Here is a 22795-nt window from a genome sequence, read left to right on the forward strand (position 1 = left end):
GTGCCAAGTCCATGTGCAGACTTTGTCCATGGGTATTTTTCCATGATTTCTGGAAATGCCTCATAAATATCCAAAACTAGTTTTTCTTCTTGTCTAGGCTTTTTTTCCCTGTTGGGAGAAATCTGGCTGTATGGTTACCACGTGTGTTACACAGTGGTTACCTGCAAGGAAACGAGCAGACTTCTTGAAATCTGCATATTGTTACTTTTAGTTTCTTAATGTTTTCCTGTATATGAATCTATTTTGATTAAAAACTTTTGCCAAATTTACATTAGCTTTTTTTATTATTTTTTTTTTAGTGAATCTGCGATAGGAATTATTTTAAGGACGTCCCTGGAATTTTTAAGATAGGGCTATGTGTAATTAAAAAATATAGCTGATAAGGCAAAATTAAGTACAGCGAGACCAAGAGTTTAATCATCTGTTTCAAGCAACCTGTGATAAGTACAGCCTTATTTGTAGTTTTTTAATTACTTTTGTACATATCGTAGGTCATCATTAACTTCTTGACTTTGGTGTCTGTTGGACATCTGGCAGGTTTATGTTGACATTATGTAACGTAGCTAGAGTTACGCAGGTGCAATTTAGTATATATATTAAATCTCATCCCAAGTGTTTATCCAAAGCATAGGTGAATTCATTTTAGCTACCCTGTGCAGACTTCTAAATGCTCTGCACCTGTTGGAAAACATCTTGTTTCTGCCTTTCTGATTAATCCTCATCGTACAATGGTCTGGCTGTATTGCCTGGCATCTTCAGCGGGGTCAGTGTAGGCGTTTGACTTGTATTTGGCTCTTGCTGCTCGGAGGAGAGCTGCTCTTTCAAACTGTCTTTTGGAGCTCCTATGTGCTTCTTGCGTGATACCAGCTTATCTGTTTTGGGATGGAACTGACATCTGCCTTAGGGTGTGTTCCAGTAAACAGTACCTGTTTCATTTTCAGCGTCAGACTTGAATATCTTCTACAGAGGTTTGATCGTAGAGGTTCTGCTGGAAAAGCTACTGAGTTTAGCTATCCTGTCTCGTTAGCTCTATAAGTATTTGTGCTATATGAGAATAAAAAACACTCTCCTCTTTGAGATGCCTTTTACGTCATCTTTGACAGTGATTTGGTTTTCCGTGCCTGATACACTCAATGTACAGTGTTGTGTGAGGAGGCTTTCGATGCAGTGCCTTGCTCTGCTTGGCTGGCGGGGCCCTCACCAGGCTCAGCACGGATGCCCTGCATGAACATCACAGTGCTCTGCCTGGACCTCACCTGTGTTTGCATCCTTCTGTCTTTTGGAGTCCCTGTGAACATCCAGGATTTTGGAAACCAAAACAGGTTTCTTTCTAAGGCTTTCTTTTACCTTTCTTTTTCCTAGTAAAGAACTATTAGTAACACTGTGTGATCTCTTGCTTTTTAGGACTTTTTCCTTTCAAATATTCCTATTCATGCAACAATCTGAAATAATGACAAATTTCATGTCACTCAAAAAATAACATGTAGGATTAAAATAACTTGTACACATCTGTTCTTAAATTTTTTAAGTACAAAACCTTGAAGCGTGTGCTTCAAGTCAGCTACTTCATGAGGCACATTTTTTCTTTTAAATCCTCCTCTAGTTTTATCTGCTGGAAAAACATGTAAAAATTTAGAAAGGTAGTATAGTGTATTACGTTATAATCCAGAAATGAATCTGAACATACTACAGGGATATATGCATACTCATGAAGGTACACATACATTTCAGTGTATAACATTGTGTTTTACTTTCTCTTCCTCCATGAATATGTGGCTTCCTTTAGATTGTTCCTTGTAATTCCGTTTTCTTCTTTAACTGAGGAAAACTTAGTCAAGATGTAAACTTTCACTTCTTGCACCATGGTACATTGTATTGTCATAGTGTCTCCTTGTAGAGACAGTCAGCTGTCTGCGCCTATGCTGCAGTCAGAATCAGCTCAGAAACTGCAATGACATTAAAGCTAGAACATCGGATGTTAATTTGATCAGTACTTTTTTTTTCGTTAAAGTAGGAAACCTGAATATACTTCATCTAATCTGGATCTTGGCTGCTTCCTAAGAGGAGTAAAGAGTCTTTTTAGAGGCTTTCGTTAGCGGTTAGCATAAAAAGGTCTTTCCACTGTAATTTTAAGCACAAGGTACGTGAACTGAAGGTGCTAACCAGAACCACAGTTGCCAGTTATAAACCTTTATCTTGTATACTTCAAAAGAACCATATCTGAATGTGTCCCGTGCAGTCTGAAAGCATATTCTATTTTTTCCAAGTTTTTTTTTTTTTTAAAAAAAGGTCAACCTTGAGAATACTTTTTTCTTGAGCGTTAGAAATAGCGTTTGTTAGCATCTTGTCAGTTGCAAAAGCTGCGACAGGGAGCAACATTCTGGCTATGAGGCAATTTCTCTAAAATACATTTATCCTTAAAAACAGCAACTTCAGTGGTTCTATTGCTTTATCTTTTTCCTACCACCTATGAAATCCTGTTATGTTAGTCATTTGTTTGTATATATGTCGACCATACTGGTAAAAGCGTACGATAATCTGAGGCTCCAAAAAGTATGTAGCGTATGTCCTTATGCAATTCATGAATGGTAGGCTAGAATCTGTATTCAAACTGAAACAGTCCTGAAAACCCTGTAGAATCCGTGGGCCACAGAGGGTTGTTTATATGATCTAAACTTCTTAAATAGTGGTGTTGATCCATGGGATGACAGTGTGTGGGATGAAGGAAACTCAACTGATAAGGAAGACAGTATGGTTTATTGACACAGTTTCCAGTCTGGTAAAATCAAACAATTTGGAAAACAAATATTTGTCTCTATACCTAGAAACATATGTCTAGTCTGTCTTTAACCCATGTTTATGATCTGATCATGCGTTTTGTTTTCATGCAGACTGAATCTTACCCAGAGAATGACACAGTTTCAAACCTATCAACTAATGCCAGTGTTTAACTGATCATCCAACGTAAACCTCCTCCTCCTTCCTTCCATTTGATTTATGTTATTTGGCAAGTATCACAGTACCTTGGGGGTTCTGCGTGGTGAACAGGTTCTTGGAGGGAACTACATAAGCACTTCAAGGGGAGTTACACAGGTGATAAAGCTCAATTTTTAGCTAGTGACAGAGGGTGAAACAAAGGACAGTGACTGCAAATTAGGGTTTGAAAGAGTGGAGGACTAGAGCAGGTACCCAGAAAGAATGTGGAAACATCATCCTTCACTTTTGGACTTGGGTAAACAAAACCTTGCGTTGGAGATAGTCCTGCTGTAAGTGGGAAGTCAGACCAGGTGACTCCTGAAGGCTGCAATGTTTCTGTGGTTTTGAGAGTATGCAGCTCACCACAATCAATAATTAAACGAATATTCAAATTAAAGTGGCAGCATTCCCCCGCCACAGCTGAAGACACAGATAAAGTTTATTAAGGAGCTGGCCCAGCCTATATGTGGCTTAATAAGTCTGCTTTTTTTTTTTTCTTCTTCATGCTTTGTGCTGTATCTGTGGTCTCTTGCTTGTCTGAATGGAATATTCAAAAACTAAAAACATAAATTCTGATAGTAGTATGCTTATAAGACAGTAACAGGTAATAAGGATCTTTGAGAATATAGCTATTAAGGAGGTACATTAAGGCAGTCACCGTGCTGTTTTGTATCACCTAGTTTATTTAAAAAGGGAAGCATAGCGCAAAATGGGAAGTTGTGGCTGATAGTTAAATATACATACAAAAGACGAGGTAGAAAGCAGCTGGAAAAATATTTCTAACAGTGCTTTTGAATCTTTAAGCTTGCGTGTGTACCCTTGTTGTATTGATCCCTCATAGATGCTATGTAGCCTTATTAGATTAGTAGATTAGTATATGATAGAGCCTTATTATATGCTGTATTGTACACAGGATAAAGTTCCTGCCATCTGTACTTTGCAGTCAAGGTGTACTAGACAGCTGGTTAAAACACCACATCTTAGACCACATGGAATGATGTCTCAACATTAAAAGCCACAGCTTATCAGCAGTATCTCTGAAGACAGCCCTGAGAGAAATTCATCGTAGGCTGTCAGCGAAAGCACAGAAGTTCCTCATGGAAAACTGTGATTAGCAGAAATGGTTGGCAAAATGTCAGCCTTTTCAAAATGAAATAAAGACCTGAAATCTTACAGGTTAGAAACAACAACAAAGCCCGACAGTGTTATGTAGGGGAGGGTCCTGCTTGGGTTATCTGTCCTCATGGGGTGGTGAAGGTTGTCTGTGCAGAGATGAAAGGAAGGAATGATAGAATGAAATAATACACCCATCTGCTGCAAAGATTGTTTAAGTGGAACAATGTGTAATTTTTCAAGAATGAAAGAGATTATTCCGCTTGGAAAGTGAATGAGGACATGCTTGGTTTATCTGTCTTTGCAGGGAGGACATGTACGTGTTAGAGATGTTCCACAGGAAAAAGATGCATTATTTAGACACTACCTTGCTATTCAGGCTTAGAAGTGAAGTCAAAACTAAAGCTACTGAGTACTTTTTTTTGTGTAACTTGTTCCTTTTTCCACCTTTCTTCATATTTCCTATGCTTCGTTACGGGCTCTTATCGAATGGTCACACTAAAGTTAATATCCTGGACTGATAGACAGCTATTGAGTAAACTAAGGGCGTACAGTCTAAGCTAAAATTTGGCTGCTGATAGTTTAATGTATTTTAAGCATGCTATGCGTTCACGGATTTCACATAACGGTATGTGCAATTATATACTTAAATGTAAGAATATTAATATTTTGGTAACATTCAATGCAGCATACAGTTCATATTTCAAACTGTGGTCACGTAATTTTGTTTAATATCCTGGCTTACCCAGAAATAAGTTCTTGATGCTGTTACAAAAGAAAAAAAAATGTCACTTTTACTGAGTTGGGTAAGTTTAATTTTTGGGTATAACCTAGGTAAGAGAATAAGGATGAACCCCCTTTGAAGAGTAAACTGTGAAACAAGAATTTCTAAACTTTTTAAAGCTACTGAAAATCATTTGTTTCTTAGGTGGCCTAAGAGCAAAAAACTTCACAGATTCAGCTTAAAAAGCCTGCAAGTGTTTGTTTCTATATTTGAGAGGTAAATAAACAATATGTAAAAACTTGTTAGGATGTGCGTTTGGAGATGCCTCTCAAAAAGATTTGAGGGAAATACACCCTCAAGACTCTCCCTAAAATAGTGGGTGTGTCTCATTCTCATCCGGTGTTGATGAATGAACCTACATGTTTCCTTTAATTTAGGAAGCTTCTTTTTTTGCTATTAGAGGAAAAAAATGGTAACATTAATAATCAAAAACCTGATTTCTTATTTAGTAGTGCAAAAGGGAGGTTCTGAAAACAACAAAAATCATTATGTAACGAGAAAAGCTTTGACTTGCCCTTTGTGAAACCTAATTTCCATCTTTTAAATAGGAGTGCCTCAAAATCTTTCACTGGTGTGGCATGATCATTGCACCCTTTTTCCCCAGTGTGTTTCAGTCAAAAATGAACATTGAATGTTTGAATGTCACTTACATGAGTACCGATACACAATGGGATGAGATGAGTGTTTTTTAAAAAACAGAGTCTGAACCTCATGATAATTACAAATACACTTATGATGTCTTTGGACCTAGACAGCTTTAGTTTTCTAATTTAGAGCTTTTTAATTGATCTAAATTCGTTACTGACCATACTTTGACTAGGTGGCTTCCCAAAGTCTCTTGCAACATCAATGATTCTGCAGTTCCATGTGGTGAAAATTGAAAAAAGCTTCTTCTATTATTAAGTACAACTTACATTCTCTGCTTAGCATAGATTCACTCCTCCTTTGGGATTTCTTAGGTGGTAACAACAAGGACCACAGCTTGCAGATTCACATCAGAGTCTTTCATCTACTTTATATTGATCTTCCATTAAGCTGCAAATAGTGGCAGTCTGCCTTGTGTGCTTTATTTTATTATCTCATTTCGTTCTTCTTTCTCCTTTGGAAGGAAAATGGTATTTTTTCACTTAATCGTGGTTATTTCATTCAAATGTATGGATGCTTCTAAAATTTTATCTTCTAATTCTCAAGGGAAAAGCTAGAAATAAAATTGCTGTTAAGTAAGTTATTTGTATCTTCTTGCTTGTGTTTTAATATAACATGAGGAGGACAAAAAGTTAAACAAAAGAGTAAAAAAATAAGTAATCTTTTATTTGTGAGATAATTCCATTCCCAGAGGTTACTGTAGTGTTCTGTACTGCTTTCCATTTTTGGTATTTACAAATGCAAAAGCAAAAATTTTCCTGTTTAGTAAGTCAGAGCTTCTGTTTAACTATATGTTCTAAGAACAATCTTTTCAAGCAATCTAATTCAAGCATGATTCAGTTTCTCATTCATTTTTCTTCATTTTTTTTTTTTAATTTCACAAATAAGTGATTAGAATAATTGCTCAGTTTGTTAATGTTTGGGTGCTCAGAACATGGTTTCTCTTTTGAATGGAATGGTACACCTATAACACTTAGTATGCGTTTAACTTTTCCTGTACTTGTTATCCGATCCACTTTAGGGCACAGCTGCTCTGAAAGGTCAGTGAGGGAGGGAATGGGAACAAATGACAGGCTGACAGAGTGGGTGCTGTTGAAGGAAACTAGATCTTGGTTTTCTGTCTCTAAGACTTTACATGTTTATTCTTCTGTCACCTCTGAAATATTTTTTTTTCTATTGTCTGGATTCAGTTGCATTTGATGGAAGACTAGAAATATCAAAGAATATTGAAGTTCTTATATTTTTCAGGGACCAACATCTGGGTAGAATAAGAAGCCAAGTAACCTGACTGAAGGTAGGCTGTCTGTGAGCTCGTGTGTTATTAAATTGCAGAGAATTCATGTTGGAGAGAGATAGTTCAGCTGGTGTACAGAACAATAGAGTACTCCCACTTATTTTTAATTCTCTTATTTTATAAAGTGATAGTTTTGTATTTTGTGCAGTGTTATTTATATATGAGGACAACTGTACACATATATACATTATACACTTATACACTTGGACTATTGTGGATATTGTGGAAAAAAATCACGTATACTGAAATTCACAGGGAAACTCAGATATGTAAAATACTAACTAGGTGGATTCTTCTGTATTTCTTCTAAGAAATTAATTGAATTGTTTTTGAAATACAATGTTTAAGTGAGTATGTTTTTTTTCTTTTAGATTCCATTCTGGAATTCATTTTCTCTTATTGCTTGGAAAATGGGGTTTACATAATGGGAATGTAGGCAGATGCAGGGCTATAACACTGAAAAAGGAACCTTCCAATATTCATGCAGAAGAGTATTCATAGTGAAAGATCCAATTTCTGTTCTTGCAAATTCATGTCATTGAGATACTGTGAGAACTTTTTTTTTTAATCACACAGTAATGAGTAGATGAAGGAAAACTGCAAGCAGATGTTTTTCTGGAAACTAGGTACTGAAGGTGCCTAGTGACTTCAGAGGGGGAAGCTGGACAGTAAGTGAAGGGCAGCTAATTGAAAACATATACAAGTTATCTGTGTACAATGTATTATGGTCTGAATATACATGTATTTTGTTTTGAAATCCTTACAATAATGAAAACATGGTCTGAAGCATGTGCTGCAGTTGCTGTATTCTTTTACCTGAATGGTCATTAGTATAAAACACTTATGTTAATGAAAACAGAAAATTTAGGTTCTTAAAGATCACTGGTGCATGTTTTTTCAAAGTTAGTGTGACTTTTCAGAGTAGTCAATCAAAATGACTAATGACAGTACCCTCTAAAACATTTTGATTGAGGTAAACAATATTGCCTAAATAAAAATGGGCAATTACATTATGTCAGATTGCTAAAACAAATTGCCAATGACTTCCTACTATTTTCCTAAATTTGCATTGCATAACATTGCTTTATGCAGACTGGCTAAATGTTGTTAGGGAGAGAACAAGGGGCAGAAAATGGTTGAAGTACATGTGGAAAACATTTTGGAGTGTATTAAAAGTGTGTAACTTGCAGCTGATGTTATACGGAGATTGTAAAAGCTGTATTCACATTGGTTTCGTCTGTGCTAGACTTGTAATCCTTCCCAACTTAAGATGCAGAGGGGGTTCTCTGGCTGTCCTCCTGGAGGCCTGGTGATGTGGGCTGTGCTCTAAGAGGATCCTTGTGCACCTTGGAGCACTCCTGCCTGGCGGTATGGATTGGCCATAATGGCTGTTACCCTAAAGCAGCTCAATGAAAAAGGGACTGCTAGCATTGAGAGAATGAATTTGAGATGTCTCAGCCTGAAAAATGAAGCTGCTTTGCTGTCTTTTGCTTTTGGAACATTTGGCTTTTGGAACTTTTCACTAACATCCAAAACTGTATAGAAGACCCAGCAGAATCAATTTGTTATGGTTAGAGGAAACATTTTAAAATCCTTTCTAGAAACTTTATTTGATAAAGGAAAAATAAGCACAACTATATTTCTGTCCTTCTTGTGCTTTATTTGCTCATGGAAGTTTGTTAAAAATGCAAAAAGTAAGGACATCAGTTTTATTTTTTACATTTTTACAAGTCTGTCTACACTTCTAGATGCCAGTTTTAGCCTAATGATATAGCTGCAACAAAGTTTAGTTGTTGTTAGCAGTTCCACCTTGTTGCTTAGTTTGTTTTTAATAGTACAGTTTCATTTGTGTTGATGCCAAATACTTAAAAAAAAAAAACAAAAAACAAAAAACAAAAAACAAAACTTAAGAAAAATCCTTATACTTCTTAAGACATCACAGAATCACACTATCATGTTGAGATTGGACATGACTTAAGCTGACATATCATCTTTTGAGATGAGATTTTTTTTTATGATTGCTAGTTGAAGATATTTGCCTCTTCCATTGGCTAGATGCTCTTTCATGTAGTAAAAGATAAGACATGCCAAGAAAAATGTCCTGTATGACATAGTCTTAAACTCCAGTGGGAGGAGGACCCTCAGATGATGCTGTCCTTAAAAAAGTAAAAAAAAAAAAAAAAAAAAAGGCAAAAAGAACCAGCAAACAAACAAACTTTAACATTTAACCTGTAGGCCTAATTTGTTCCTAATACTTTAGCATTCAGAAGAAAATATGCCTGCGGGAAGAGGGTTTGGCAAGTGATGTGTTAGATATGAACTCTGAAAAATGTCATTATAAAAGAATGATATAAGCATGAATATATTTCTGTCTTCCTAGTATGTACTGATATGCACTGTAGCATCTGTCAGCTGGAACTATTCTAAGGTGAGAGAGAGAGATTTACGGTGTTGTGTGGAATTGAACTTTATTATATGATGGAAAATCAGCTTTGATTGTACAGAAAATAAAAGAAATCTAAAAAGTAAACCATGTTTTTTGGTTTCGATTTTTAAATATTAAAAGTTCTGACGAAAGTCAAAATTTCCTGGATGTTTTTTGTGTTAATGTATATCAACAAATATTTTTTACCATCAAACTAAGAGTTTTTTTTGCAGACCTCAGTAACTCAGTAGTGCAAGAGATTTGTGCCTTTTTTTTTTTTTAACAAGTCCAATGCAATGTCTTCCACTTGGACACCAAGTATTGCTTTCTCAGGTTGTAAAATCTTAAACATCTGAAATTTTCTGTGATAGCAGTGCTTTTTCTTCACAAGTCTATGCAAAGAAGTAGAGACTTCTCCAAACATCACAACTGTAAAGATTTTTTGTAGATGCAGCATTTACCATGCCAGTTTGGGTGGAATGTTCTTTTTTCCTTTTAACTTGGAAACAAATGTTCAGAGAGAGAGAGTTTGTCAGTTGGCCTATGTGTTGAATAAATCAAATAGATTACAGAGTCAGTGATAACCCTCCCTGGCTCCCCCAGCCCCACTCAATGAACTAACCAAATAACCTTTCATACTTGGCAGGTAAATGAAGCGAAGGCCAAAATTGAGATGGAATCATCTGACTTCATGAGCTATGAACTGCCAAGCGGTACTTAATAGATTTCTGGAGGTACCTGTTTCCATGCAAAAACTCTCATTTGTGTAATTTGGTTTGCCAGTCTGCCACTGAGTATGGGATTAAGAACTTTGTTTAACAAGCCTATGTGAATAAGCTAACATAATAGTTGTCCTCCAGACATGAGCTTGCATCTATTTCTTTAATGATTCTTTTAGAGGTGGCATGAGATGTCAAGAAATGTTTTTTAGAGCAGTATCAGTTTTCCTACCATTATTCCTGATCTTTTCAAACTTTGCATTCATTCATATTCAGCATGTAACCCCTGAATCCTTTTCTGAAAAGTGTTAGTTAACTGGTTGTTCTCCATGCTTACTTTTCCCAAACCATGTCTCCAGTAACACATGCCTGTAAAACTTCATCCTCTTTTCTTCAGGTTGCTTCTCTGTTTTTTTTGGAGATGTTTTTGAATTTCAGCCCTGTGTCTCATGCATGTGTTGTCTGTCTCAGTTTCATATAGTAATGAAAATTTTGTAAGATTTTTTTATTATCCAGATAATCAATGACATCATTATAAAGAAGTTGACTGAGACCAGGCTCCCCTTTGGAACGTGCCCTTCTCATCCTCCTTCCGCATGTCCATGCTTTCTGACAGTGCTAAGCCCTCCTTGGGTCTGGGTCTAGTTATCCAATCAGTTTTGTCTTCATTTTAAGACAATTTCAGCCAAGTAATACCAATTTTGCTTTGAAGAATGTCTAATAATTAATAGACAATACCTTTAGGATGAAAGTTTAGCTGACCAGTCTATAATTCCCACACTCCTTTCTTTTCCCCTGATTTTTATGTCTAATAGGCTTTCATTCAAGTCCTTCCTTTACTGCATTCATCCACGAGTTTTCAAATGCAATTTGAAAATGCCAGAATTGCTTTGAATTGTTTTAAAATACACTAGATGAAGTTTTTTAGAGTTGGTCTTTGTTGAAAACATTAGTGTGAGTACTCTGATTTCTTTTTGTCCAGTCTGGGTTAGTCATCTTTGTTCTCTGGTGGTGTTTTTAATGAAGTTTGATGAAAAAAAGCATTTGAAAGTTCAACGTGTTTCATATCATTGATCTCCGCAACATGTAGCAGGCAAACTCTTTTGTTGTGTGTCTTAAGACTACAATTGTGGTGAAATTATTACTTGTTATTGCTGACACTTTTTACTAATGCAGTCTCTTGTGCTTTAAGTTTCTGCTTCTGAAAGCTTTCATGATTGAGGTCAATCAAAAACACATGATTTGCCCAGTTCAGAATTTTTGTATTCTTTCTCTTCTGCCTGTTTTGTTACTTTTTAATGAACTGCCAGTTTGGGTTCGGAGACCTTTTGCAACTTTGAGATTACTGAGGTCTGCAGGGCCATTGCTTTCATTTTGTTCTTCTCCTTCCTGTCTTTGCTGAGGAATATGAATCTTACCATGCTGTGGTTGCTCTTAGTCAAAGAGCTTTTCACCTTCTTATTCCCAGTATTTTCCTTTGTATTGGTTGTGTTTAGAATTTGAAGAGCCTTTTACTACTTTCTTCACCTTCCAAAAATATTTACCAATGCATTCCAAGAACTTGAGGGACAATTTTGTGCCTTAGTGACTAGTATAATTCAAAAAGAAAAGGAACGGGATTTTTTGTGCAGTCTGTTACAGTTCTAGTAGTAGATGTTTACATTGCGTATTTGTCACCTGTGGGAAATTTGCACCAGGTGTCAGTCTTAGGTGTGTACCATGTCTGTGAGTTATGCAGAGCAGACTTCTGTGCAGACAGACTTGTGTGCGTGCACAGGGAGTATACGGCTCGGAGGGCATTGAGAAGATGCATTTTCTTTCTGGGGTAGATACTTCTGTCTGCCTTGCAAATGAGGTGCTCCTGTGCAGGAGTTCAGCTTTGGTTCCACTGAAGGGGAAGCTGTGCTGAATGTACCAGTGATGTATTTCAGTGTATTGTGCATCCACCCCAACAGTGGATGCAGGGCACATTTTTACCTGAAGAAATACCTTCAGTACACCAAGCAACTAATCTAGATGTGTGAGTTTGGGTCCTGCTGTACGTCTTCCACAAATCCCTATGAGATCAAAGTTCTGTGCTTTGAATTACTCTGCCGGCTATTTAAAAAAACTTATACAGCTAATTTTTAATAGTCATGTAAGCCATTTTACAAGCTAATTAAGTCTTAATTGCCCATTAAAACATCCACATCCTTTAGTTTATTCTCCGGTGTATTAACAATGTATTAAGCTGTTTCGTGAGCTCTCCAAACTTTTCCTCCTGTAATGTTACTGTGAGTAAGCCATCTCTCTGTCCTTAGGATTTTGTACATGTTGCTGTGTGTTTAATCTTTACTGTGGAGTTTTGTCAGTACCTCCTCACTTTGTTAAATGGTGATGAGCCAGCAATGTCCCCTCACTGCAAAAAAGGCTGGTAGTATCCTGGGCTGCATTAGGAGGAGTGTTGTCAACAGGTCAAGCAGGTGATCCTTCCCCTCTGTTCAGCACTGGTGAGGCCATACAAGTTCTGTGCTCCTCAATACAAGAGAGACCTGGAGCTACTGCAGAGAATCCAATGAAGAGCCACTAAGATGATTAAGGGACTGGAGCATCTTTCCCCCGAGGAAAGGTTGAGAAAGCCAGAGCTGTTTGGAATAGAATACTTCAGCTGGATGGACCTTCAAAGATCAACTAGACCAACTACCTGACTGCTTCAGGGCCAACCAAAAGTTAAATCATTGAGAGCATTATCCAAATGCCTCTTCAATGTGGGCAGGCACGGGACATCAACCACCTCTCTGAAGCCTGTTCCAGTGTTTGACCACCCTCAGCTTGCAAAACAGAAGGCTCAGGTTCATCTTATCAATGTATATAAATTGATAATAACAAATTGAACAGAAGATTAAAAGAAGAAGGAGCCTACTTTGATACGTTTTTCCACTACTAGTGTATTTGCTGTCAAATTTTGATTATTTGGGTTACATATGATGTGAAGGATTCCTGTGTGGTTTCAAAGTACTAGCCAGGTCCTGGGCTTCCAAATGCAAATGGGATCCAGCGCAGTCAGACCAGGAAGGCTGCAGGCAGCAATTGCATGGAAAAAGCTAAATGGTCATTGGAGACTTCCTTGATTAGCAGTGTTACTAAAAGTGAACAGCATGTTGGCAACTGTTGCCCATGTTCCTAGGTAATGATCAACTAATCTTTGTTAAATACAAGAAGGGAAATTCACGGAATTTACTCTACATCTTCAAGTATGTGCCAGTTTGTAGTAGAGCTAGGTAGGTGAGCTACTATTGCTAGTACAAATACTAATTTCAGCTAGAAGCTGTAGAAGCAAGAACATGATTTGGAAGGGGTTATTCAACTTTGTGAATATTTGTTATCTTTTTCTTTGGGGGGAAGAATAAATATGAATTATCTCTTTCCAACACTTTACCTGTATTTATTTTCACATTTCTGCTACCATGTGTGCAGACTGACTTATGTCCCAGAGTTTCAGAGTGTTTGTCTTCCACCCACTGCTTTCTGAAACTACAGTAACGTGCCTCAGCTGTCTCTGCTTCTGTCAAATCCATAACTAATAACAAAATGGTGCTTTAAAAAATAATCAGACTGTTTCTGGGGGGAATGAATACGTGATCTGCATGTAATGATTTTATCCAGAGAATAGAAGAATATTCAAAATGTAAGTGAATAGTATGTAAAAAAGCATAAAGCTTAGAAATGCGTGCTCTGCTGTATTTTTGTTAAAAGTTCTTAAAGTGAATCAGTTCATTCTCCAACCATTTTTAAAATGTATTGCTACAAGTGAATCACAGATCTGACGGCATCTTGGGTGTAGTTATGTTGAAGCCATCAACTATGTCTTATAAATTCAAATGATGAATTTAAATGTGTTTATAAAGTTATGTTGCAGTATAACTTCAAAAATGAAATTTTCTCGTCTTCCATTTTCCACTTTCCTGGCCCCACTTCAAGATTTAAAAGTTACAGATGTACTTTACTTTCTTACATATTAGATTGTTACTGGTAGAAAATAAATGAGCTGTTTATCGTGCATTATTTTTACTACTGAATATATGTTACAGTTTTTAAACCCTCACTGTGGCCTTGCTGACCCCTTTCTTTTTTTAAAGAAAAATAAAAAGCTATGTTTTAACCCTAATTGATCAAGAAAATATTAATCAAGAAAAAAGTCTAAAAATGTAAGAAAGATGAAGATGATGAACATTGTATGAACTTATATTTGTCCATGTAAGTTTCCACTACATTATGGATGTGAGTGAAACTATGGATCATCTAAAAGACTAGATTAGTAGATTAACTTTCCTGCTTCAAGTGGAAATCAGTTGTAGTCTGTACCAAAAATAACTAAACATAAAAATATGTGAATTTTGCTTAGTTTTTGCAATGGTAGTTTCTACAAACTGTATAAAGAGGTCTCTTTCTTTCTTTCTTTCTCTCTCGTAAACATAATTAGGACTTACTAGCAAAAATCCATAGGTAGATCTGGAAAATATATATGTATATGAAAATATTTTTTTCTCTAAGTATATATATATAAAAAGGTGACCCTTCCTAACCAAAATCAAAAAGTGTAATTTTTAGTAACCTATTGATTTCTATACCATATGAAGAAGTTTGTGTGATGACTTCTAACCCATCAATAATATTCTCTGTGTGAATTGTTAAGTAAACAAGGCAATGGTTTGGGAATAATACAACTTGACATCTACATTCTGAAATTGTCAAATGCTTCTCTTTGTGATCCTGAGTGGTCTCACTTTCCTCAATTTCTGACAAAAGTTAGAAAAGCATAGCCATGATTTTTATGGAGTTATTTATGAAGTCTCCAACTTGAGCAAGTCTTGATGGTTTAAGTTTAGCATTAAAGCAGAAAGTACAGTGATACTGCATGTTAGAAGAGATACTGCATTTCAGTTAAAAATAAAGAATTAAATTGTCAGTATTTGTGAGGTTACCTTTTCAAAGGTTGGAAAATACTTCTGGTTTAAATCAATGAGATGGAATGGTTTGCCAGAGTCTTCTGATCCAACTTGATTGGCGTGTCTAAAAATGTGCAGAAAATTGCAGTGCTTTAACAGGGCAAATTGGTTCGTGTTTCAATATATGGGACACTTACAGTTATAGTAGCGGAATGTAAATTTAAGACTGTGTCATGTTATTTGCTCTCATAATAGTAAATGTTTGAACAAAATAAACATACTCTGAAGTTGTCTTCAGCTCTAGCATTTCCTTTTTATGATATTAAGTATGCATGAATGCCTGTGAAAAAGAGCTGCAGCTGAAGAGGTGTGCTTTTGCTCATCATATACTAAACCTAATTTGGTCTGTCTTTGTCTCATGAAATGTGGAGGGAATCTGAACTAGGGTTCTAATCATTTCTGATTGCACCCTTTTTTTTTTTTTTTCTCTCTCCAATTAAAAAAAGAATTACAACTTGCCGTGACCTTCTTGGAGTAATAGTGAAGCAGAAGCTGTGCAGCCATGGAAGGAGAAATCAGTCAGTTGAGTGACTGATACAGTTGAAATAGGTAAATTACAGGAAAAAGTAGGGAGCTGGATGGGGAAAAATAGCCAGGAACGTATTAAGTTTGGGGAATTCCTTAATGTTGTAATGGAGAAGAAGGGCAATTTTTAAACTAGAGAAATACAGATCTAGTTTTGATGTAGGTTTTTGGAGCTTATTGGTTTGTTTACATTGTAATGTTTATGAAGAAGGGATTGTAGAAGAAAAATTATGGAACAAAATTAAAGGTTCACTTTATTAAATCAGTTTAGGTCAAGAAATGTTTAAAATTCAAACTGTGGAGCAGCATAGCAAAAGAATATCAGTTGCATTTTTACTCATAACTTTTAAAAAATACGTAATTGTAAATTGTAATTTTACTTTACAAGACTAAATATTGTTTGAGGGAATATACAAGATATAATTAAACTCAGAAATAATATGCTAAGAACTGTGTAAGAAAATGCTGCATGTAATTTTTAGTTCAGCATGTATATTGTATTTTAATCTTCATTGCACAGAAAGCAAATTTGGTTTAGGCTGATTTAGAAAATTCTGTACTTCTAGTTTAGTTACAGTTTGAAGCTGTAAAACAAAACCTTTCAGTGGTTTGACTGTATGTCTTAAGTACATCATTATTTTTAGAACAATTCTTTTTCTGATCATAAACAAGGTAACTTCCTTATTGCTCTATGTAACTGACGCAGATTTTCTACATTTCTGTCAGGATGAGGACGGTCTCCTGCGTTCCTTAAAATAAGTTAAGCAACAATAAAATAAATACTTGAAACCGGATGGAAGTAGTGATTTAGATCTGATCTCCAGGACTGGAGAAATAGTTGTCCATGAACTTTTTAATTTGCTACGCACTCCCAATGTTCGGCTGTCCTGTGTTTGTTTTTCCATCAGTTGTATGCTGTGCTTGCACATGCATGCTTCTTGCACAGCTCCTTGAATGTCAGCCAGCACTTGAGGGCACTTCAGCTTGTGTATCCACAAAAGGAATCTGTTTTCTGGGGAACCTGATGTTTTCCTGATGTGTTTCTTCCACCCTTAGGTTTCTTTCCAAGGAAGACCAGTGGTTCTTTCTGAGATGAAAATGGTACATAGACAAGCAGTTGTAGGCGACATAAGCAACTTGGGAGTAAGCTTTTACTAGTTGCTGCCTGTCCTCATATAGCTGCAAGACAACCATTGGAAGAAACACATTTTCAGAGTTTGGCTCCATTGCTAACAAATCATCATCTTTCCCCAGAATCTGAAGAATGACCAGGGTTTTTTTTGAAGGAAACCTCTGGAACAAGAGCATATGGAATTTACCGACTGAAATCAAGAATGAAGAAATGTAGGCTTTATTTTTTAAAGAAAAATGGCTTTTTTTTTTTTAATCTAATGCTGAGAGATTCTATTAAATGTACAAACTGAGATTGACCTTGACAAAAGTAGAAACCACAATTAGGGTGGAGCTGTAAAACTGTCTATGCAATCACTGTATCTGGAACCACCTAAATGCCATGTCTGAATTCACTTGCAATAATAGAGCAGGAAATCATGTTTGTACTGTTCACCACACATCATCACACCCTGACGTGATGCATCTAGTAGATCCGAAGCCAATGAGTCCATGCTAGCTCTTCCATGGGTAAATAAAGCGTTTCTCATTTTTTGTTTTCTAATGATTTCAATGGGTAACATGTCTTTAGAAGAAGAGTATCACATACCTCTGTACTCAACTAAACTGAAACTTAGAATGTGTCCGGGACAATACATCTGCATTTGAACTCGGGCTGTAGTTTCAGGGTGGAACTGGGTTTGAGTAGTGAAGGAGTCAGTTGCCAGCAGGAAATCTTCATTTGTTGCAAATGTTGAAGCATTATGTGATGAATGAGACAAGAAAGTGGAAAAGGAGAAGGAATAATGGTACAGTTTTAAAGTTGGATGCTATCTTGGGGGTGTGTATTCATCTGCACACCTGCTGCTAAATTGTTTTGTGGAGCAAGTCAAGTAACTTCTCACTAGTACTGCACCGTCACCGTCTGTGTATCAATCTCAGACCACTGAGACCTGGCTTGAAGTAGCGTAGGAACTTACAGCTGCAACTACACCAAGAGCTTCATCCAAAATGAACTGAACGCTGTGGAACAGATTTTTTGGGGGTGTAGGAAAGGGATAAAAGGGAGGAAACTACTCTGGCTTTATATTCTCAATTACCCTTCATCATTATAACTTGTAGCGCCGTGAAGGCCTTTTCTGATACTGTTCATTCTGTGGCTCTAGCCACAGCCCCTCTTTATATTTTGGAACATAGAGGATGTGCCACCTTCATTTCTGGCTTTGCATAATAAGTATTGGCCACGTGTAATGGGAAATACTTTGTAGAAAATAAAAAACAACAACAACATTCATGGAAGTTCAAAGTGGGCAAAGACAACAGCTTTCTGTTTAATATTCCTTTGATTAGGTTCCTGATCATTCGAACAGAGCTAATAATAATTCTTGTTTCACATGACTTTTGGAAAGATTAATGTAGTATAGCAATGAGTATCATAGAAAAATAACCGAGAAAATTTATTAAAACATTAATTAAAAAAAATATATCAGTGTATTGAAATAAGTTGCTCTGTGCTGTATCTGACCCCAGCTGGAATGCTGGGGTCAGAAGCATGACAAGTGTGCCAACTATCAGTATTATGTGCCTGCAAAGCAGATGAGGTTTTCACAGGTAGCCTTAATTTTGGCACTCCAGAATTTTAAAACATCTGCAAACTTAAAAATCTTGGTGTATGTTCAGATCTATAATACACTGTTTTAAAAACGTACAAGAAGGATGGAAATTACGTATACTGATGTTTGTGTGCTTCATTATTAGGCTTGGAAACCCTCCTTAAAAGTTTTGCCAATTGACCTAATAAAGCAGACAGGTATATTTAATGTTTCTGTTTTCATCTTGCATCTTGTCATGTCATTACATTCAATAACGACATATTTCATGTTTAGAAAATACCTGTAAACACTTCACATACTGAAATATTCTCAGATGGTGCTGTAATTAAATAGTTTTGTCAAAATGGTTTTGTATATATAGTTCAGGTGATCCAAATTCCTGTTTCTGTTTTCATGGGTCACATCTTGAAGAGTATAGCAGAAGAATCACTGCCAGAACAAAGATTTTGCTATTGAATCATAAATATTTTGTAATTTTTTTACATTTTTGTGTGAATCATTCACATTCAGGAATTGTTTTAATTTGCACGAAGATCCTCCAAGTTAAAATATATTGTATGCATTAGATTTAAGAGAACTAATATATTAAATGCATTTTATATATGGGAACTAATTGCATATGGTAACTAATGCTAATGAGCTGCCTAGTAAATTGAATTCAACCCCATAATCTCACATCAAGTCCATTCATCACTCTTCCAACCCAATGAGCTGGAATTTAATGGTGCAATTAACTTGACTTCTTCTAGGCAACTAAATGTGTTGTCCCTTCTGCAAATATGTGCAGGACTTGAAGTTTCTCTACTTTGGATCCCCTGAGGCAAGTACTTTCTGTACGGGGCAAAAAGCTTGAAAAATCACCTGCCTCATGAAGGACACACAATGTGCATGCCATTACTGACATTCTTCTACTTTAAAAAAACAAACAAACAAAAAAACAACACAAAAACCAACCACTTCTGCATTATAAATCCTATTTTTTTCGATTGTATAAAATACTATATTTTATCTCCCTCCCCTCCCCCCATTTCCATTTGCTTCAATCAGTCTCTTGGGCATAAGGACTGCAGCACATCAAAAATACTCTCATGAGCCAGACCAGTTGTTTGTCTAACCCAGTACTCCAGTCTTCAGCAGCAGTAGTTAGAACCTTTTCACCAAAACAACTCAAGCCCGGCACCTCTTGTGAACTTGTTTCCCATCCCACAACTCCAAATTAGGGCTTTTAGAGGTCACATCCATTCTGATGTGGGGGACTGTTTTGGAGGTGTTATCCATTTATTTGTTGCCTTTTTGATGTGGATACTTCTGTCTCCATCCTGCCACAAATTCCAGAAGATCGTTATATGTTACTTTAAAAAAAAGAAGTCCTTATTTTTCTTTTTTTTTTCTTTCTCTCTCTCTCTCTTTTTTTTTTTTTTTTTTTTTTTTAAATCTGCTGCTGCTTGCAATGAGCAAGTATCTCCTAACTTGATTTTTGCACGGTTAGGTCTGTAATATTTCTTATTTATCTTCCCTCCTGCCTTCACAATGTTGTAGACTTTAACCATACTCAGCTTTCTCCTCATCAAGTTTAAGAAACTAGCCTTGGAACGCAGCACTTCAACACTGTGATCCCTTTAGAAGTTCTCTGTGCCTTTTGTAACTGCTCCATTGTGCTGAAGATCTGGAGACCAAGGTGACACCCAGCACTTGGGATGTCGATGAACAGTCATCCCAAGTGAATGTCAGTGTTTTACCGTGTAGTAAAGTGATATGCCGTTCATTGATCTCAGCACCCTTTCTTATAATGGCTAACATGTTGTTGGCTTTTTTTTTCTTTTTTTCTTTTTTTTTTTTTTCTCATCAGTAGCTACTGCACTTTAAGCCAGAGGTTTCAGAAAACTGTGACTGCTATCTCTATGGTCTCTTTCTGAGATGTAGTTGACATCCCATGTTCAGTGTTATGTAGGCAGCTTGTGGTCTACCTGAAAGAGCTTGGAAACTTGGGAGTTTATTGCATGTCTTTCCTTTGGTTAGTGATTGTTTTTTTAGGTTTCAAAGAACATACAGGTATAAAGTACAAACCCAAACCATAGGTCTGATATTTTTAATGCAGAACATTAACTGGTGAACAAATCTTCTGCTGTTCGATCTTAACATGGATAGGGAAGCATCTGAGCAAAAGTAAAACAATGTAGGTTGAAACCACATAAGTTAAAGAATGCAGGTCAACTTTCTGTAAGTCTGTGTGCTCTGGGTTAAGGCACCTGAGGTGTTTCTTGCTAGAGAGCTGCTAGACTGCAGGAAAGGTTTGTCTATGCTCGCCAGTTGGAATACATTAGGAGTAGTTTTTGTAAATCTTGTTCTCATCAAGGATAGTTTTCTCTCATCTTTGGCCATCTTGAGTCTTTTATAGTGTCTGAGAATACACCAACAGGTTTGGGAACTATTGCTCTGAATAAAATAAGTGGTGGGCACAAGCAAACTGATTGTTCTGGCAGGTTGTAGTCCTGCCTTGCACCCTCTCTGAGAGCCTTGCAGCTGTTCAACAGTCATATGTATGGTTTTCCTGTGGGGGAAAAATGCAGCCATCTTCTGTGTCATGATGGACACTACTGGTAGGACAAGATGATTGTCATATGTATCTGGGTATTAGATACTTCTTACTCTAAGTCTGCCTAAGTGGATTTAGTATGAGCTAGCGGGAGCATGGACAGAAAATACAGAATGGTTAAATGTTCTCAATTACATTTGATACTGCAACTGATCCTTGAGTGTATTTTTAGTCCATCTCAATTACAAAGTGAAACATGTTGTTTAAGCTATAATGTAAACACCCATCATATGCAGACAATAAACTATGTACTGAAGTAAACATTTAATTTGGTCATCTATCAATCAAAAATTCGTCATGACTTGAGTTGTTTGGACCTGAATTAAATACTACAAGAGTAATAGTTTTTGCAGAATTCTTTTAAGGAAGCTTGAAATACTCAGTTGTTGGAATGCTTCATTTTGATAACCTCTGTAAAAGCCTCCTTTACATATACCATAACTGTTTTTTTTTTCAGAAGAACCAAGCATGAAAACTCTGTGTTTTTGGACAACTGGGGGTATCGGTCATATAGGAAAGCAACATTGCATCATGTATAACGTTTTTTTCCTGAGATTATTTCAATATATTGAACCCAGTAATGCATTTTTTCCTTTGCTTTTTATTTGCTCTAGGTGTTCGATGTAAGTGAACCATTTCTCAATATTTTGGGATTTTGTTATCCTTCTCTTGGGACATCCAAATTCAGAGGAAGTAATCGGTTCACCTGAATATAAACAGTAGAAAAAATTATTGCTTACAAGTTGTTCGTTAGTATATGTGAAGAATACAGACCAAATTGCTCAAGATGAAAAATTTTAGAATGTAACAATTTACACAGTGTTCTATATCCTACTGTATTTCAAATTTACAGCATATTGCCAACTCAGTCAATCAGGTATCGAAATGGAGAGTAACTTGGACAACTGCAGCTAGGTAAAGAAATAAGGAAAGGATATGGTTACTCTTCTGCGGGGATTTGCCTTCTTGAGGCTGGTGAGGATACCCTGTGACTGTGTGCTCACAGGGTGATAGGATGGCTGTTGCTTTAGAGTACTCCATTCAAAAGGGTACTGGGCAGGATGTCAGGAAGATTTTTATGCTTTTCTCTTTGTCCCCACTTCCAAAAAAAAGACAACCAGTAATCGTTGCGTCTGTCTTATCAAACTGAATACTTAGTGGTGCATGCCTTACAAGCATGGAACCACTGCTAAAAAGGACAAACTGGCATGTTTTGTGATTTTCAGCTGTTTAACTAATTGCTATGAATGTGAAAACCAATAAGTGGAAATAGATGGTTCTTGATATTTTTCTTGGCTTTCATATTTATTTAAAATAAGTATTTCTTTTTATTTTATATATTGTGTACTGTTACTGCTTAAGGAATTTCCTCAACTTTTCTAAAAAATTCATTTTATTGAAGAAGGAAATATGCAAATACTTGCTTTCTGTGTGCGTGGGTAAGGTATTTAGAAGTGTGTCTAAAATTTATACAAATTTTAAAACACAAGGCATTCTCCCCTATGTCTTTGATCTCTGTGTTTTGGCATACTGATATAGATAGAATCTCTTATATATGGACTGTGGTGTGAAATGCGGTATGAAAGTGATGACATTAATTTACTACTACTTACAATATTTTGTCTCTGTTGTCAAAGTTTTACTCTTTGACACTTTCACAGAAGTGATTGAGTCATTACATCATTCTATGCCTTTACTTTTTCACCTTTAAAAAGTATATTTAGCTTGTTCTAAGATTCTGTACTTTGAGATCAGTGGCTAAAACGCTCTCATAAGTAGTGGTAGTGTTGCTGGTAATAGTGGTAGCATTTGATTGTATATTTACTACTTTAAAAATTCATTTCTGTTCAGAATATGAATAGGTGATTAGTAAAGTGTATACAACAAACTATTGCCACAAGGGCAAAGCTTATTGGTGGGAAAGGCATGTTTTAAAGATACATATTTAATCATTGTTATAGGAATAAAATGAATTTCTCTTATTAAGGTGCTTATCAGGAAAAGAGA

At 36.2% G+C, this 22795-nt stretch overlaps 1 protein-coding gene across 6 annotated transcripts in view; it reads left to right on the forward strand.

The window, feature by feature from the left end:
• Window positions 1–22795, forward strand: part of PRKD1 (protein kinase D1) — a 131567-nt gene that overhangs the window by 6297 nt on the left and 102475 nt on the right. Inside the window, exons 2-5 of one of the 6 annotated variants that reach the window (XM_083837128.1) lie at window positions 6767–6812; window positions 7389–7480; window positions 9193–9240; window positions 9884–9971. The exons of 2 other annotated variants lie outside the window; for them this stretch is intronic. In XM_083837128.1, the coding sequence (XP_083693254.1) occupies window positions 9936–9971 (36 nt within the window). In that variant the 5' untranslated portion in view covers window positions 6767–6812; window positions 7389–7480; window positions 9193–9240; window positions 9884–9935. The remainder of the gene's footprint in view (window positions 1–6766; window positions 6813–7388; window positions 7481–9192; window positions 9241–9883; window positions 9972–22795) is intronic. 3 more of the 6 variants (XM_083837129.1, XM_083837130.1, XM_083837131.1) reach the window with 3 other exon arrangements.

Source organism: Anser anser, assembly GCF_964211835.1.
Source record: "Anser anser genome assembly, chromosome: 5".
Taxonomy (NCBI): domain Eukaryota; kingdom Metazoa; phylum Chordata; class Aves; order Anseriformes; family Anatidae; genus Anser; species Anser anser.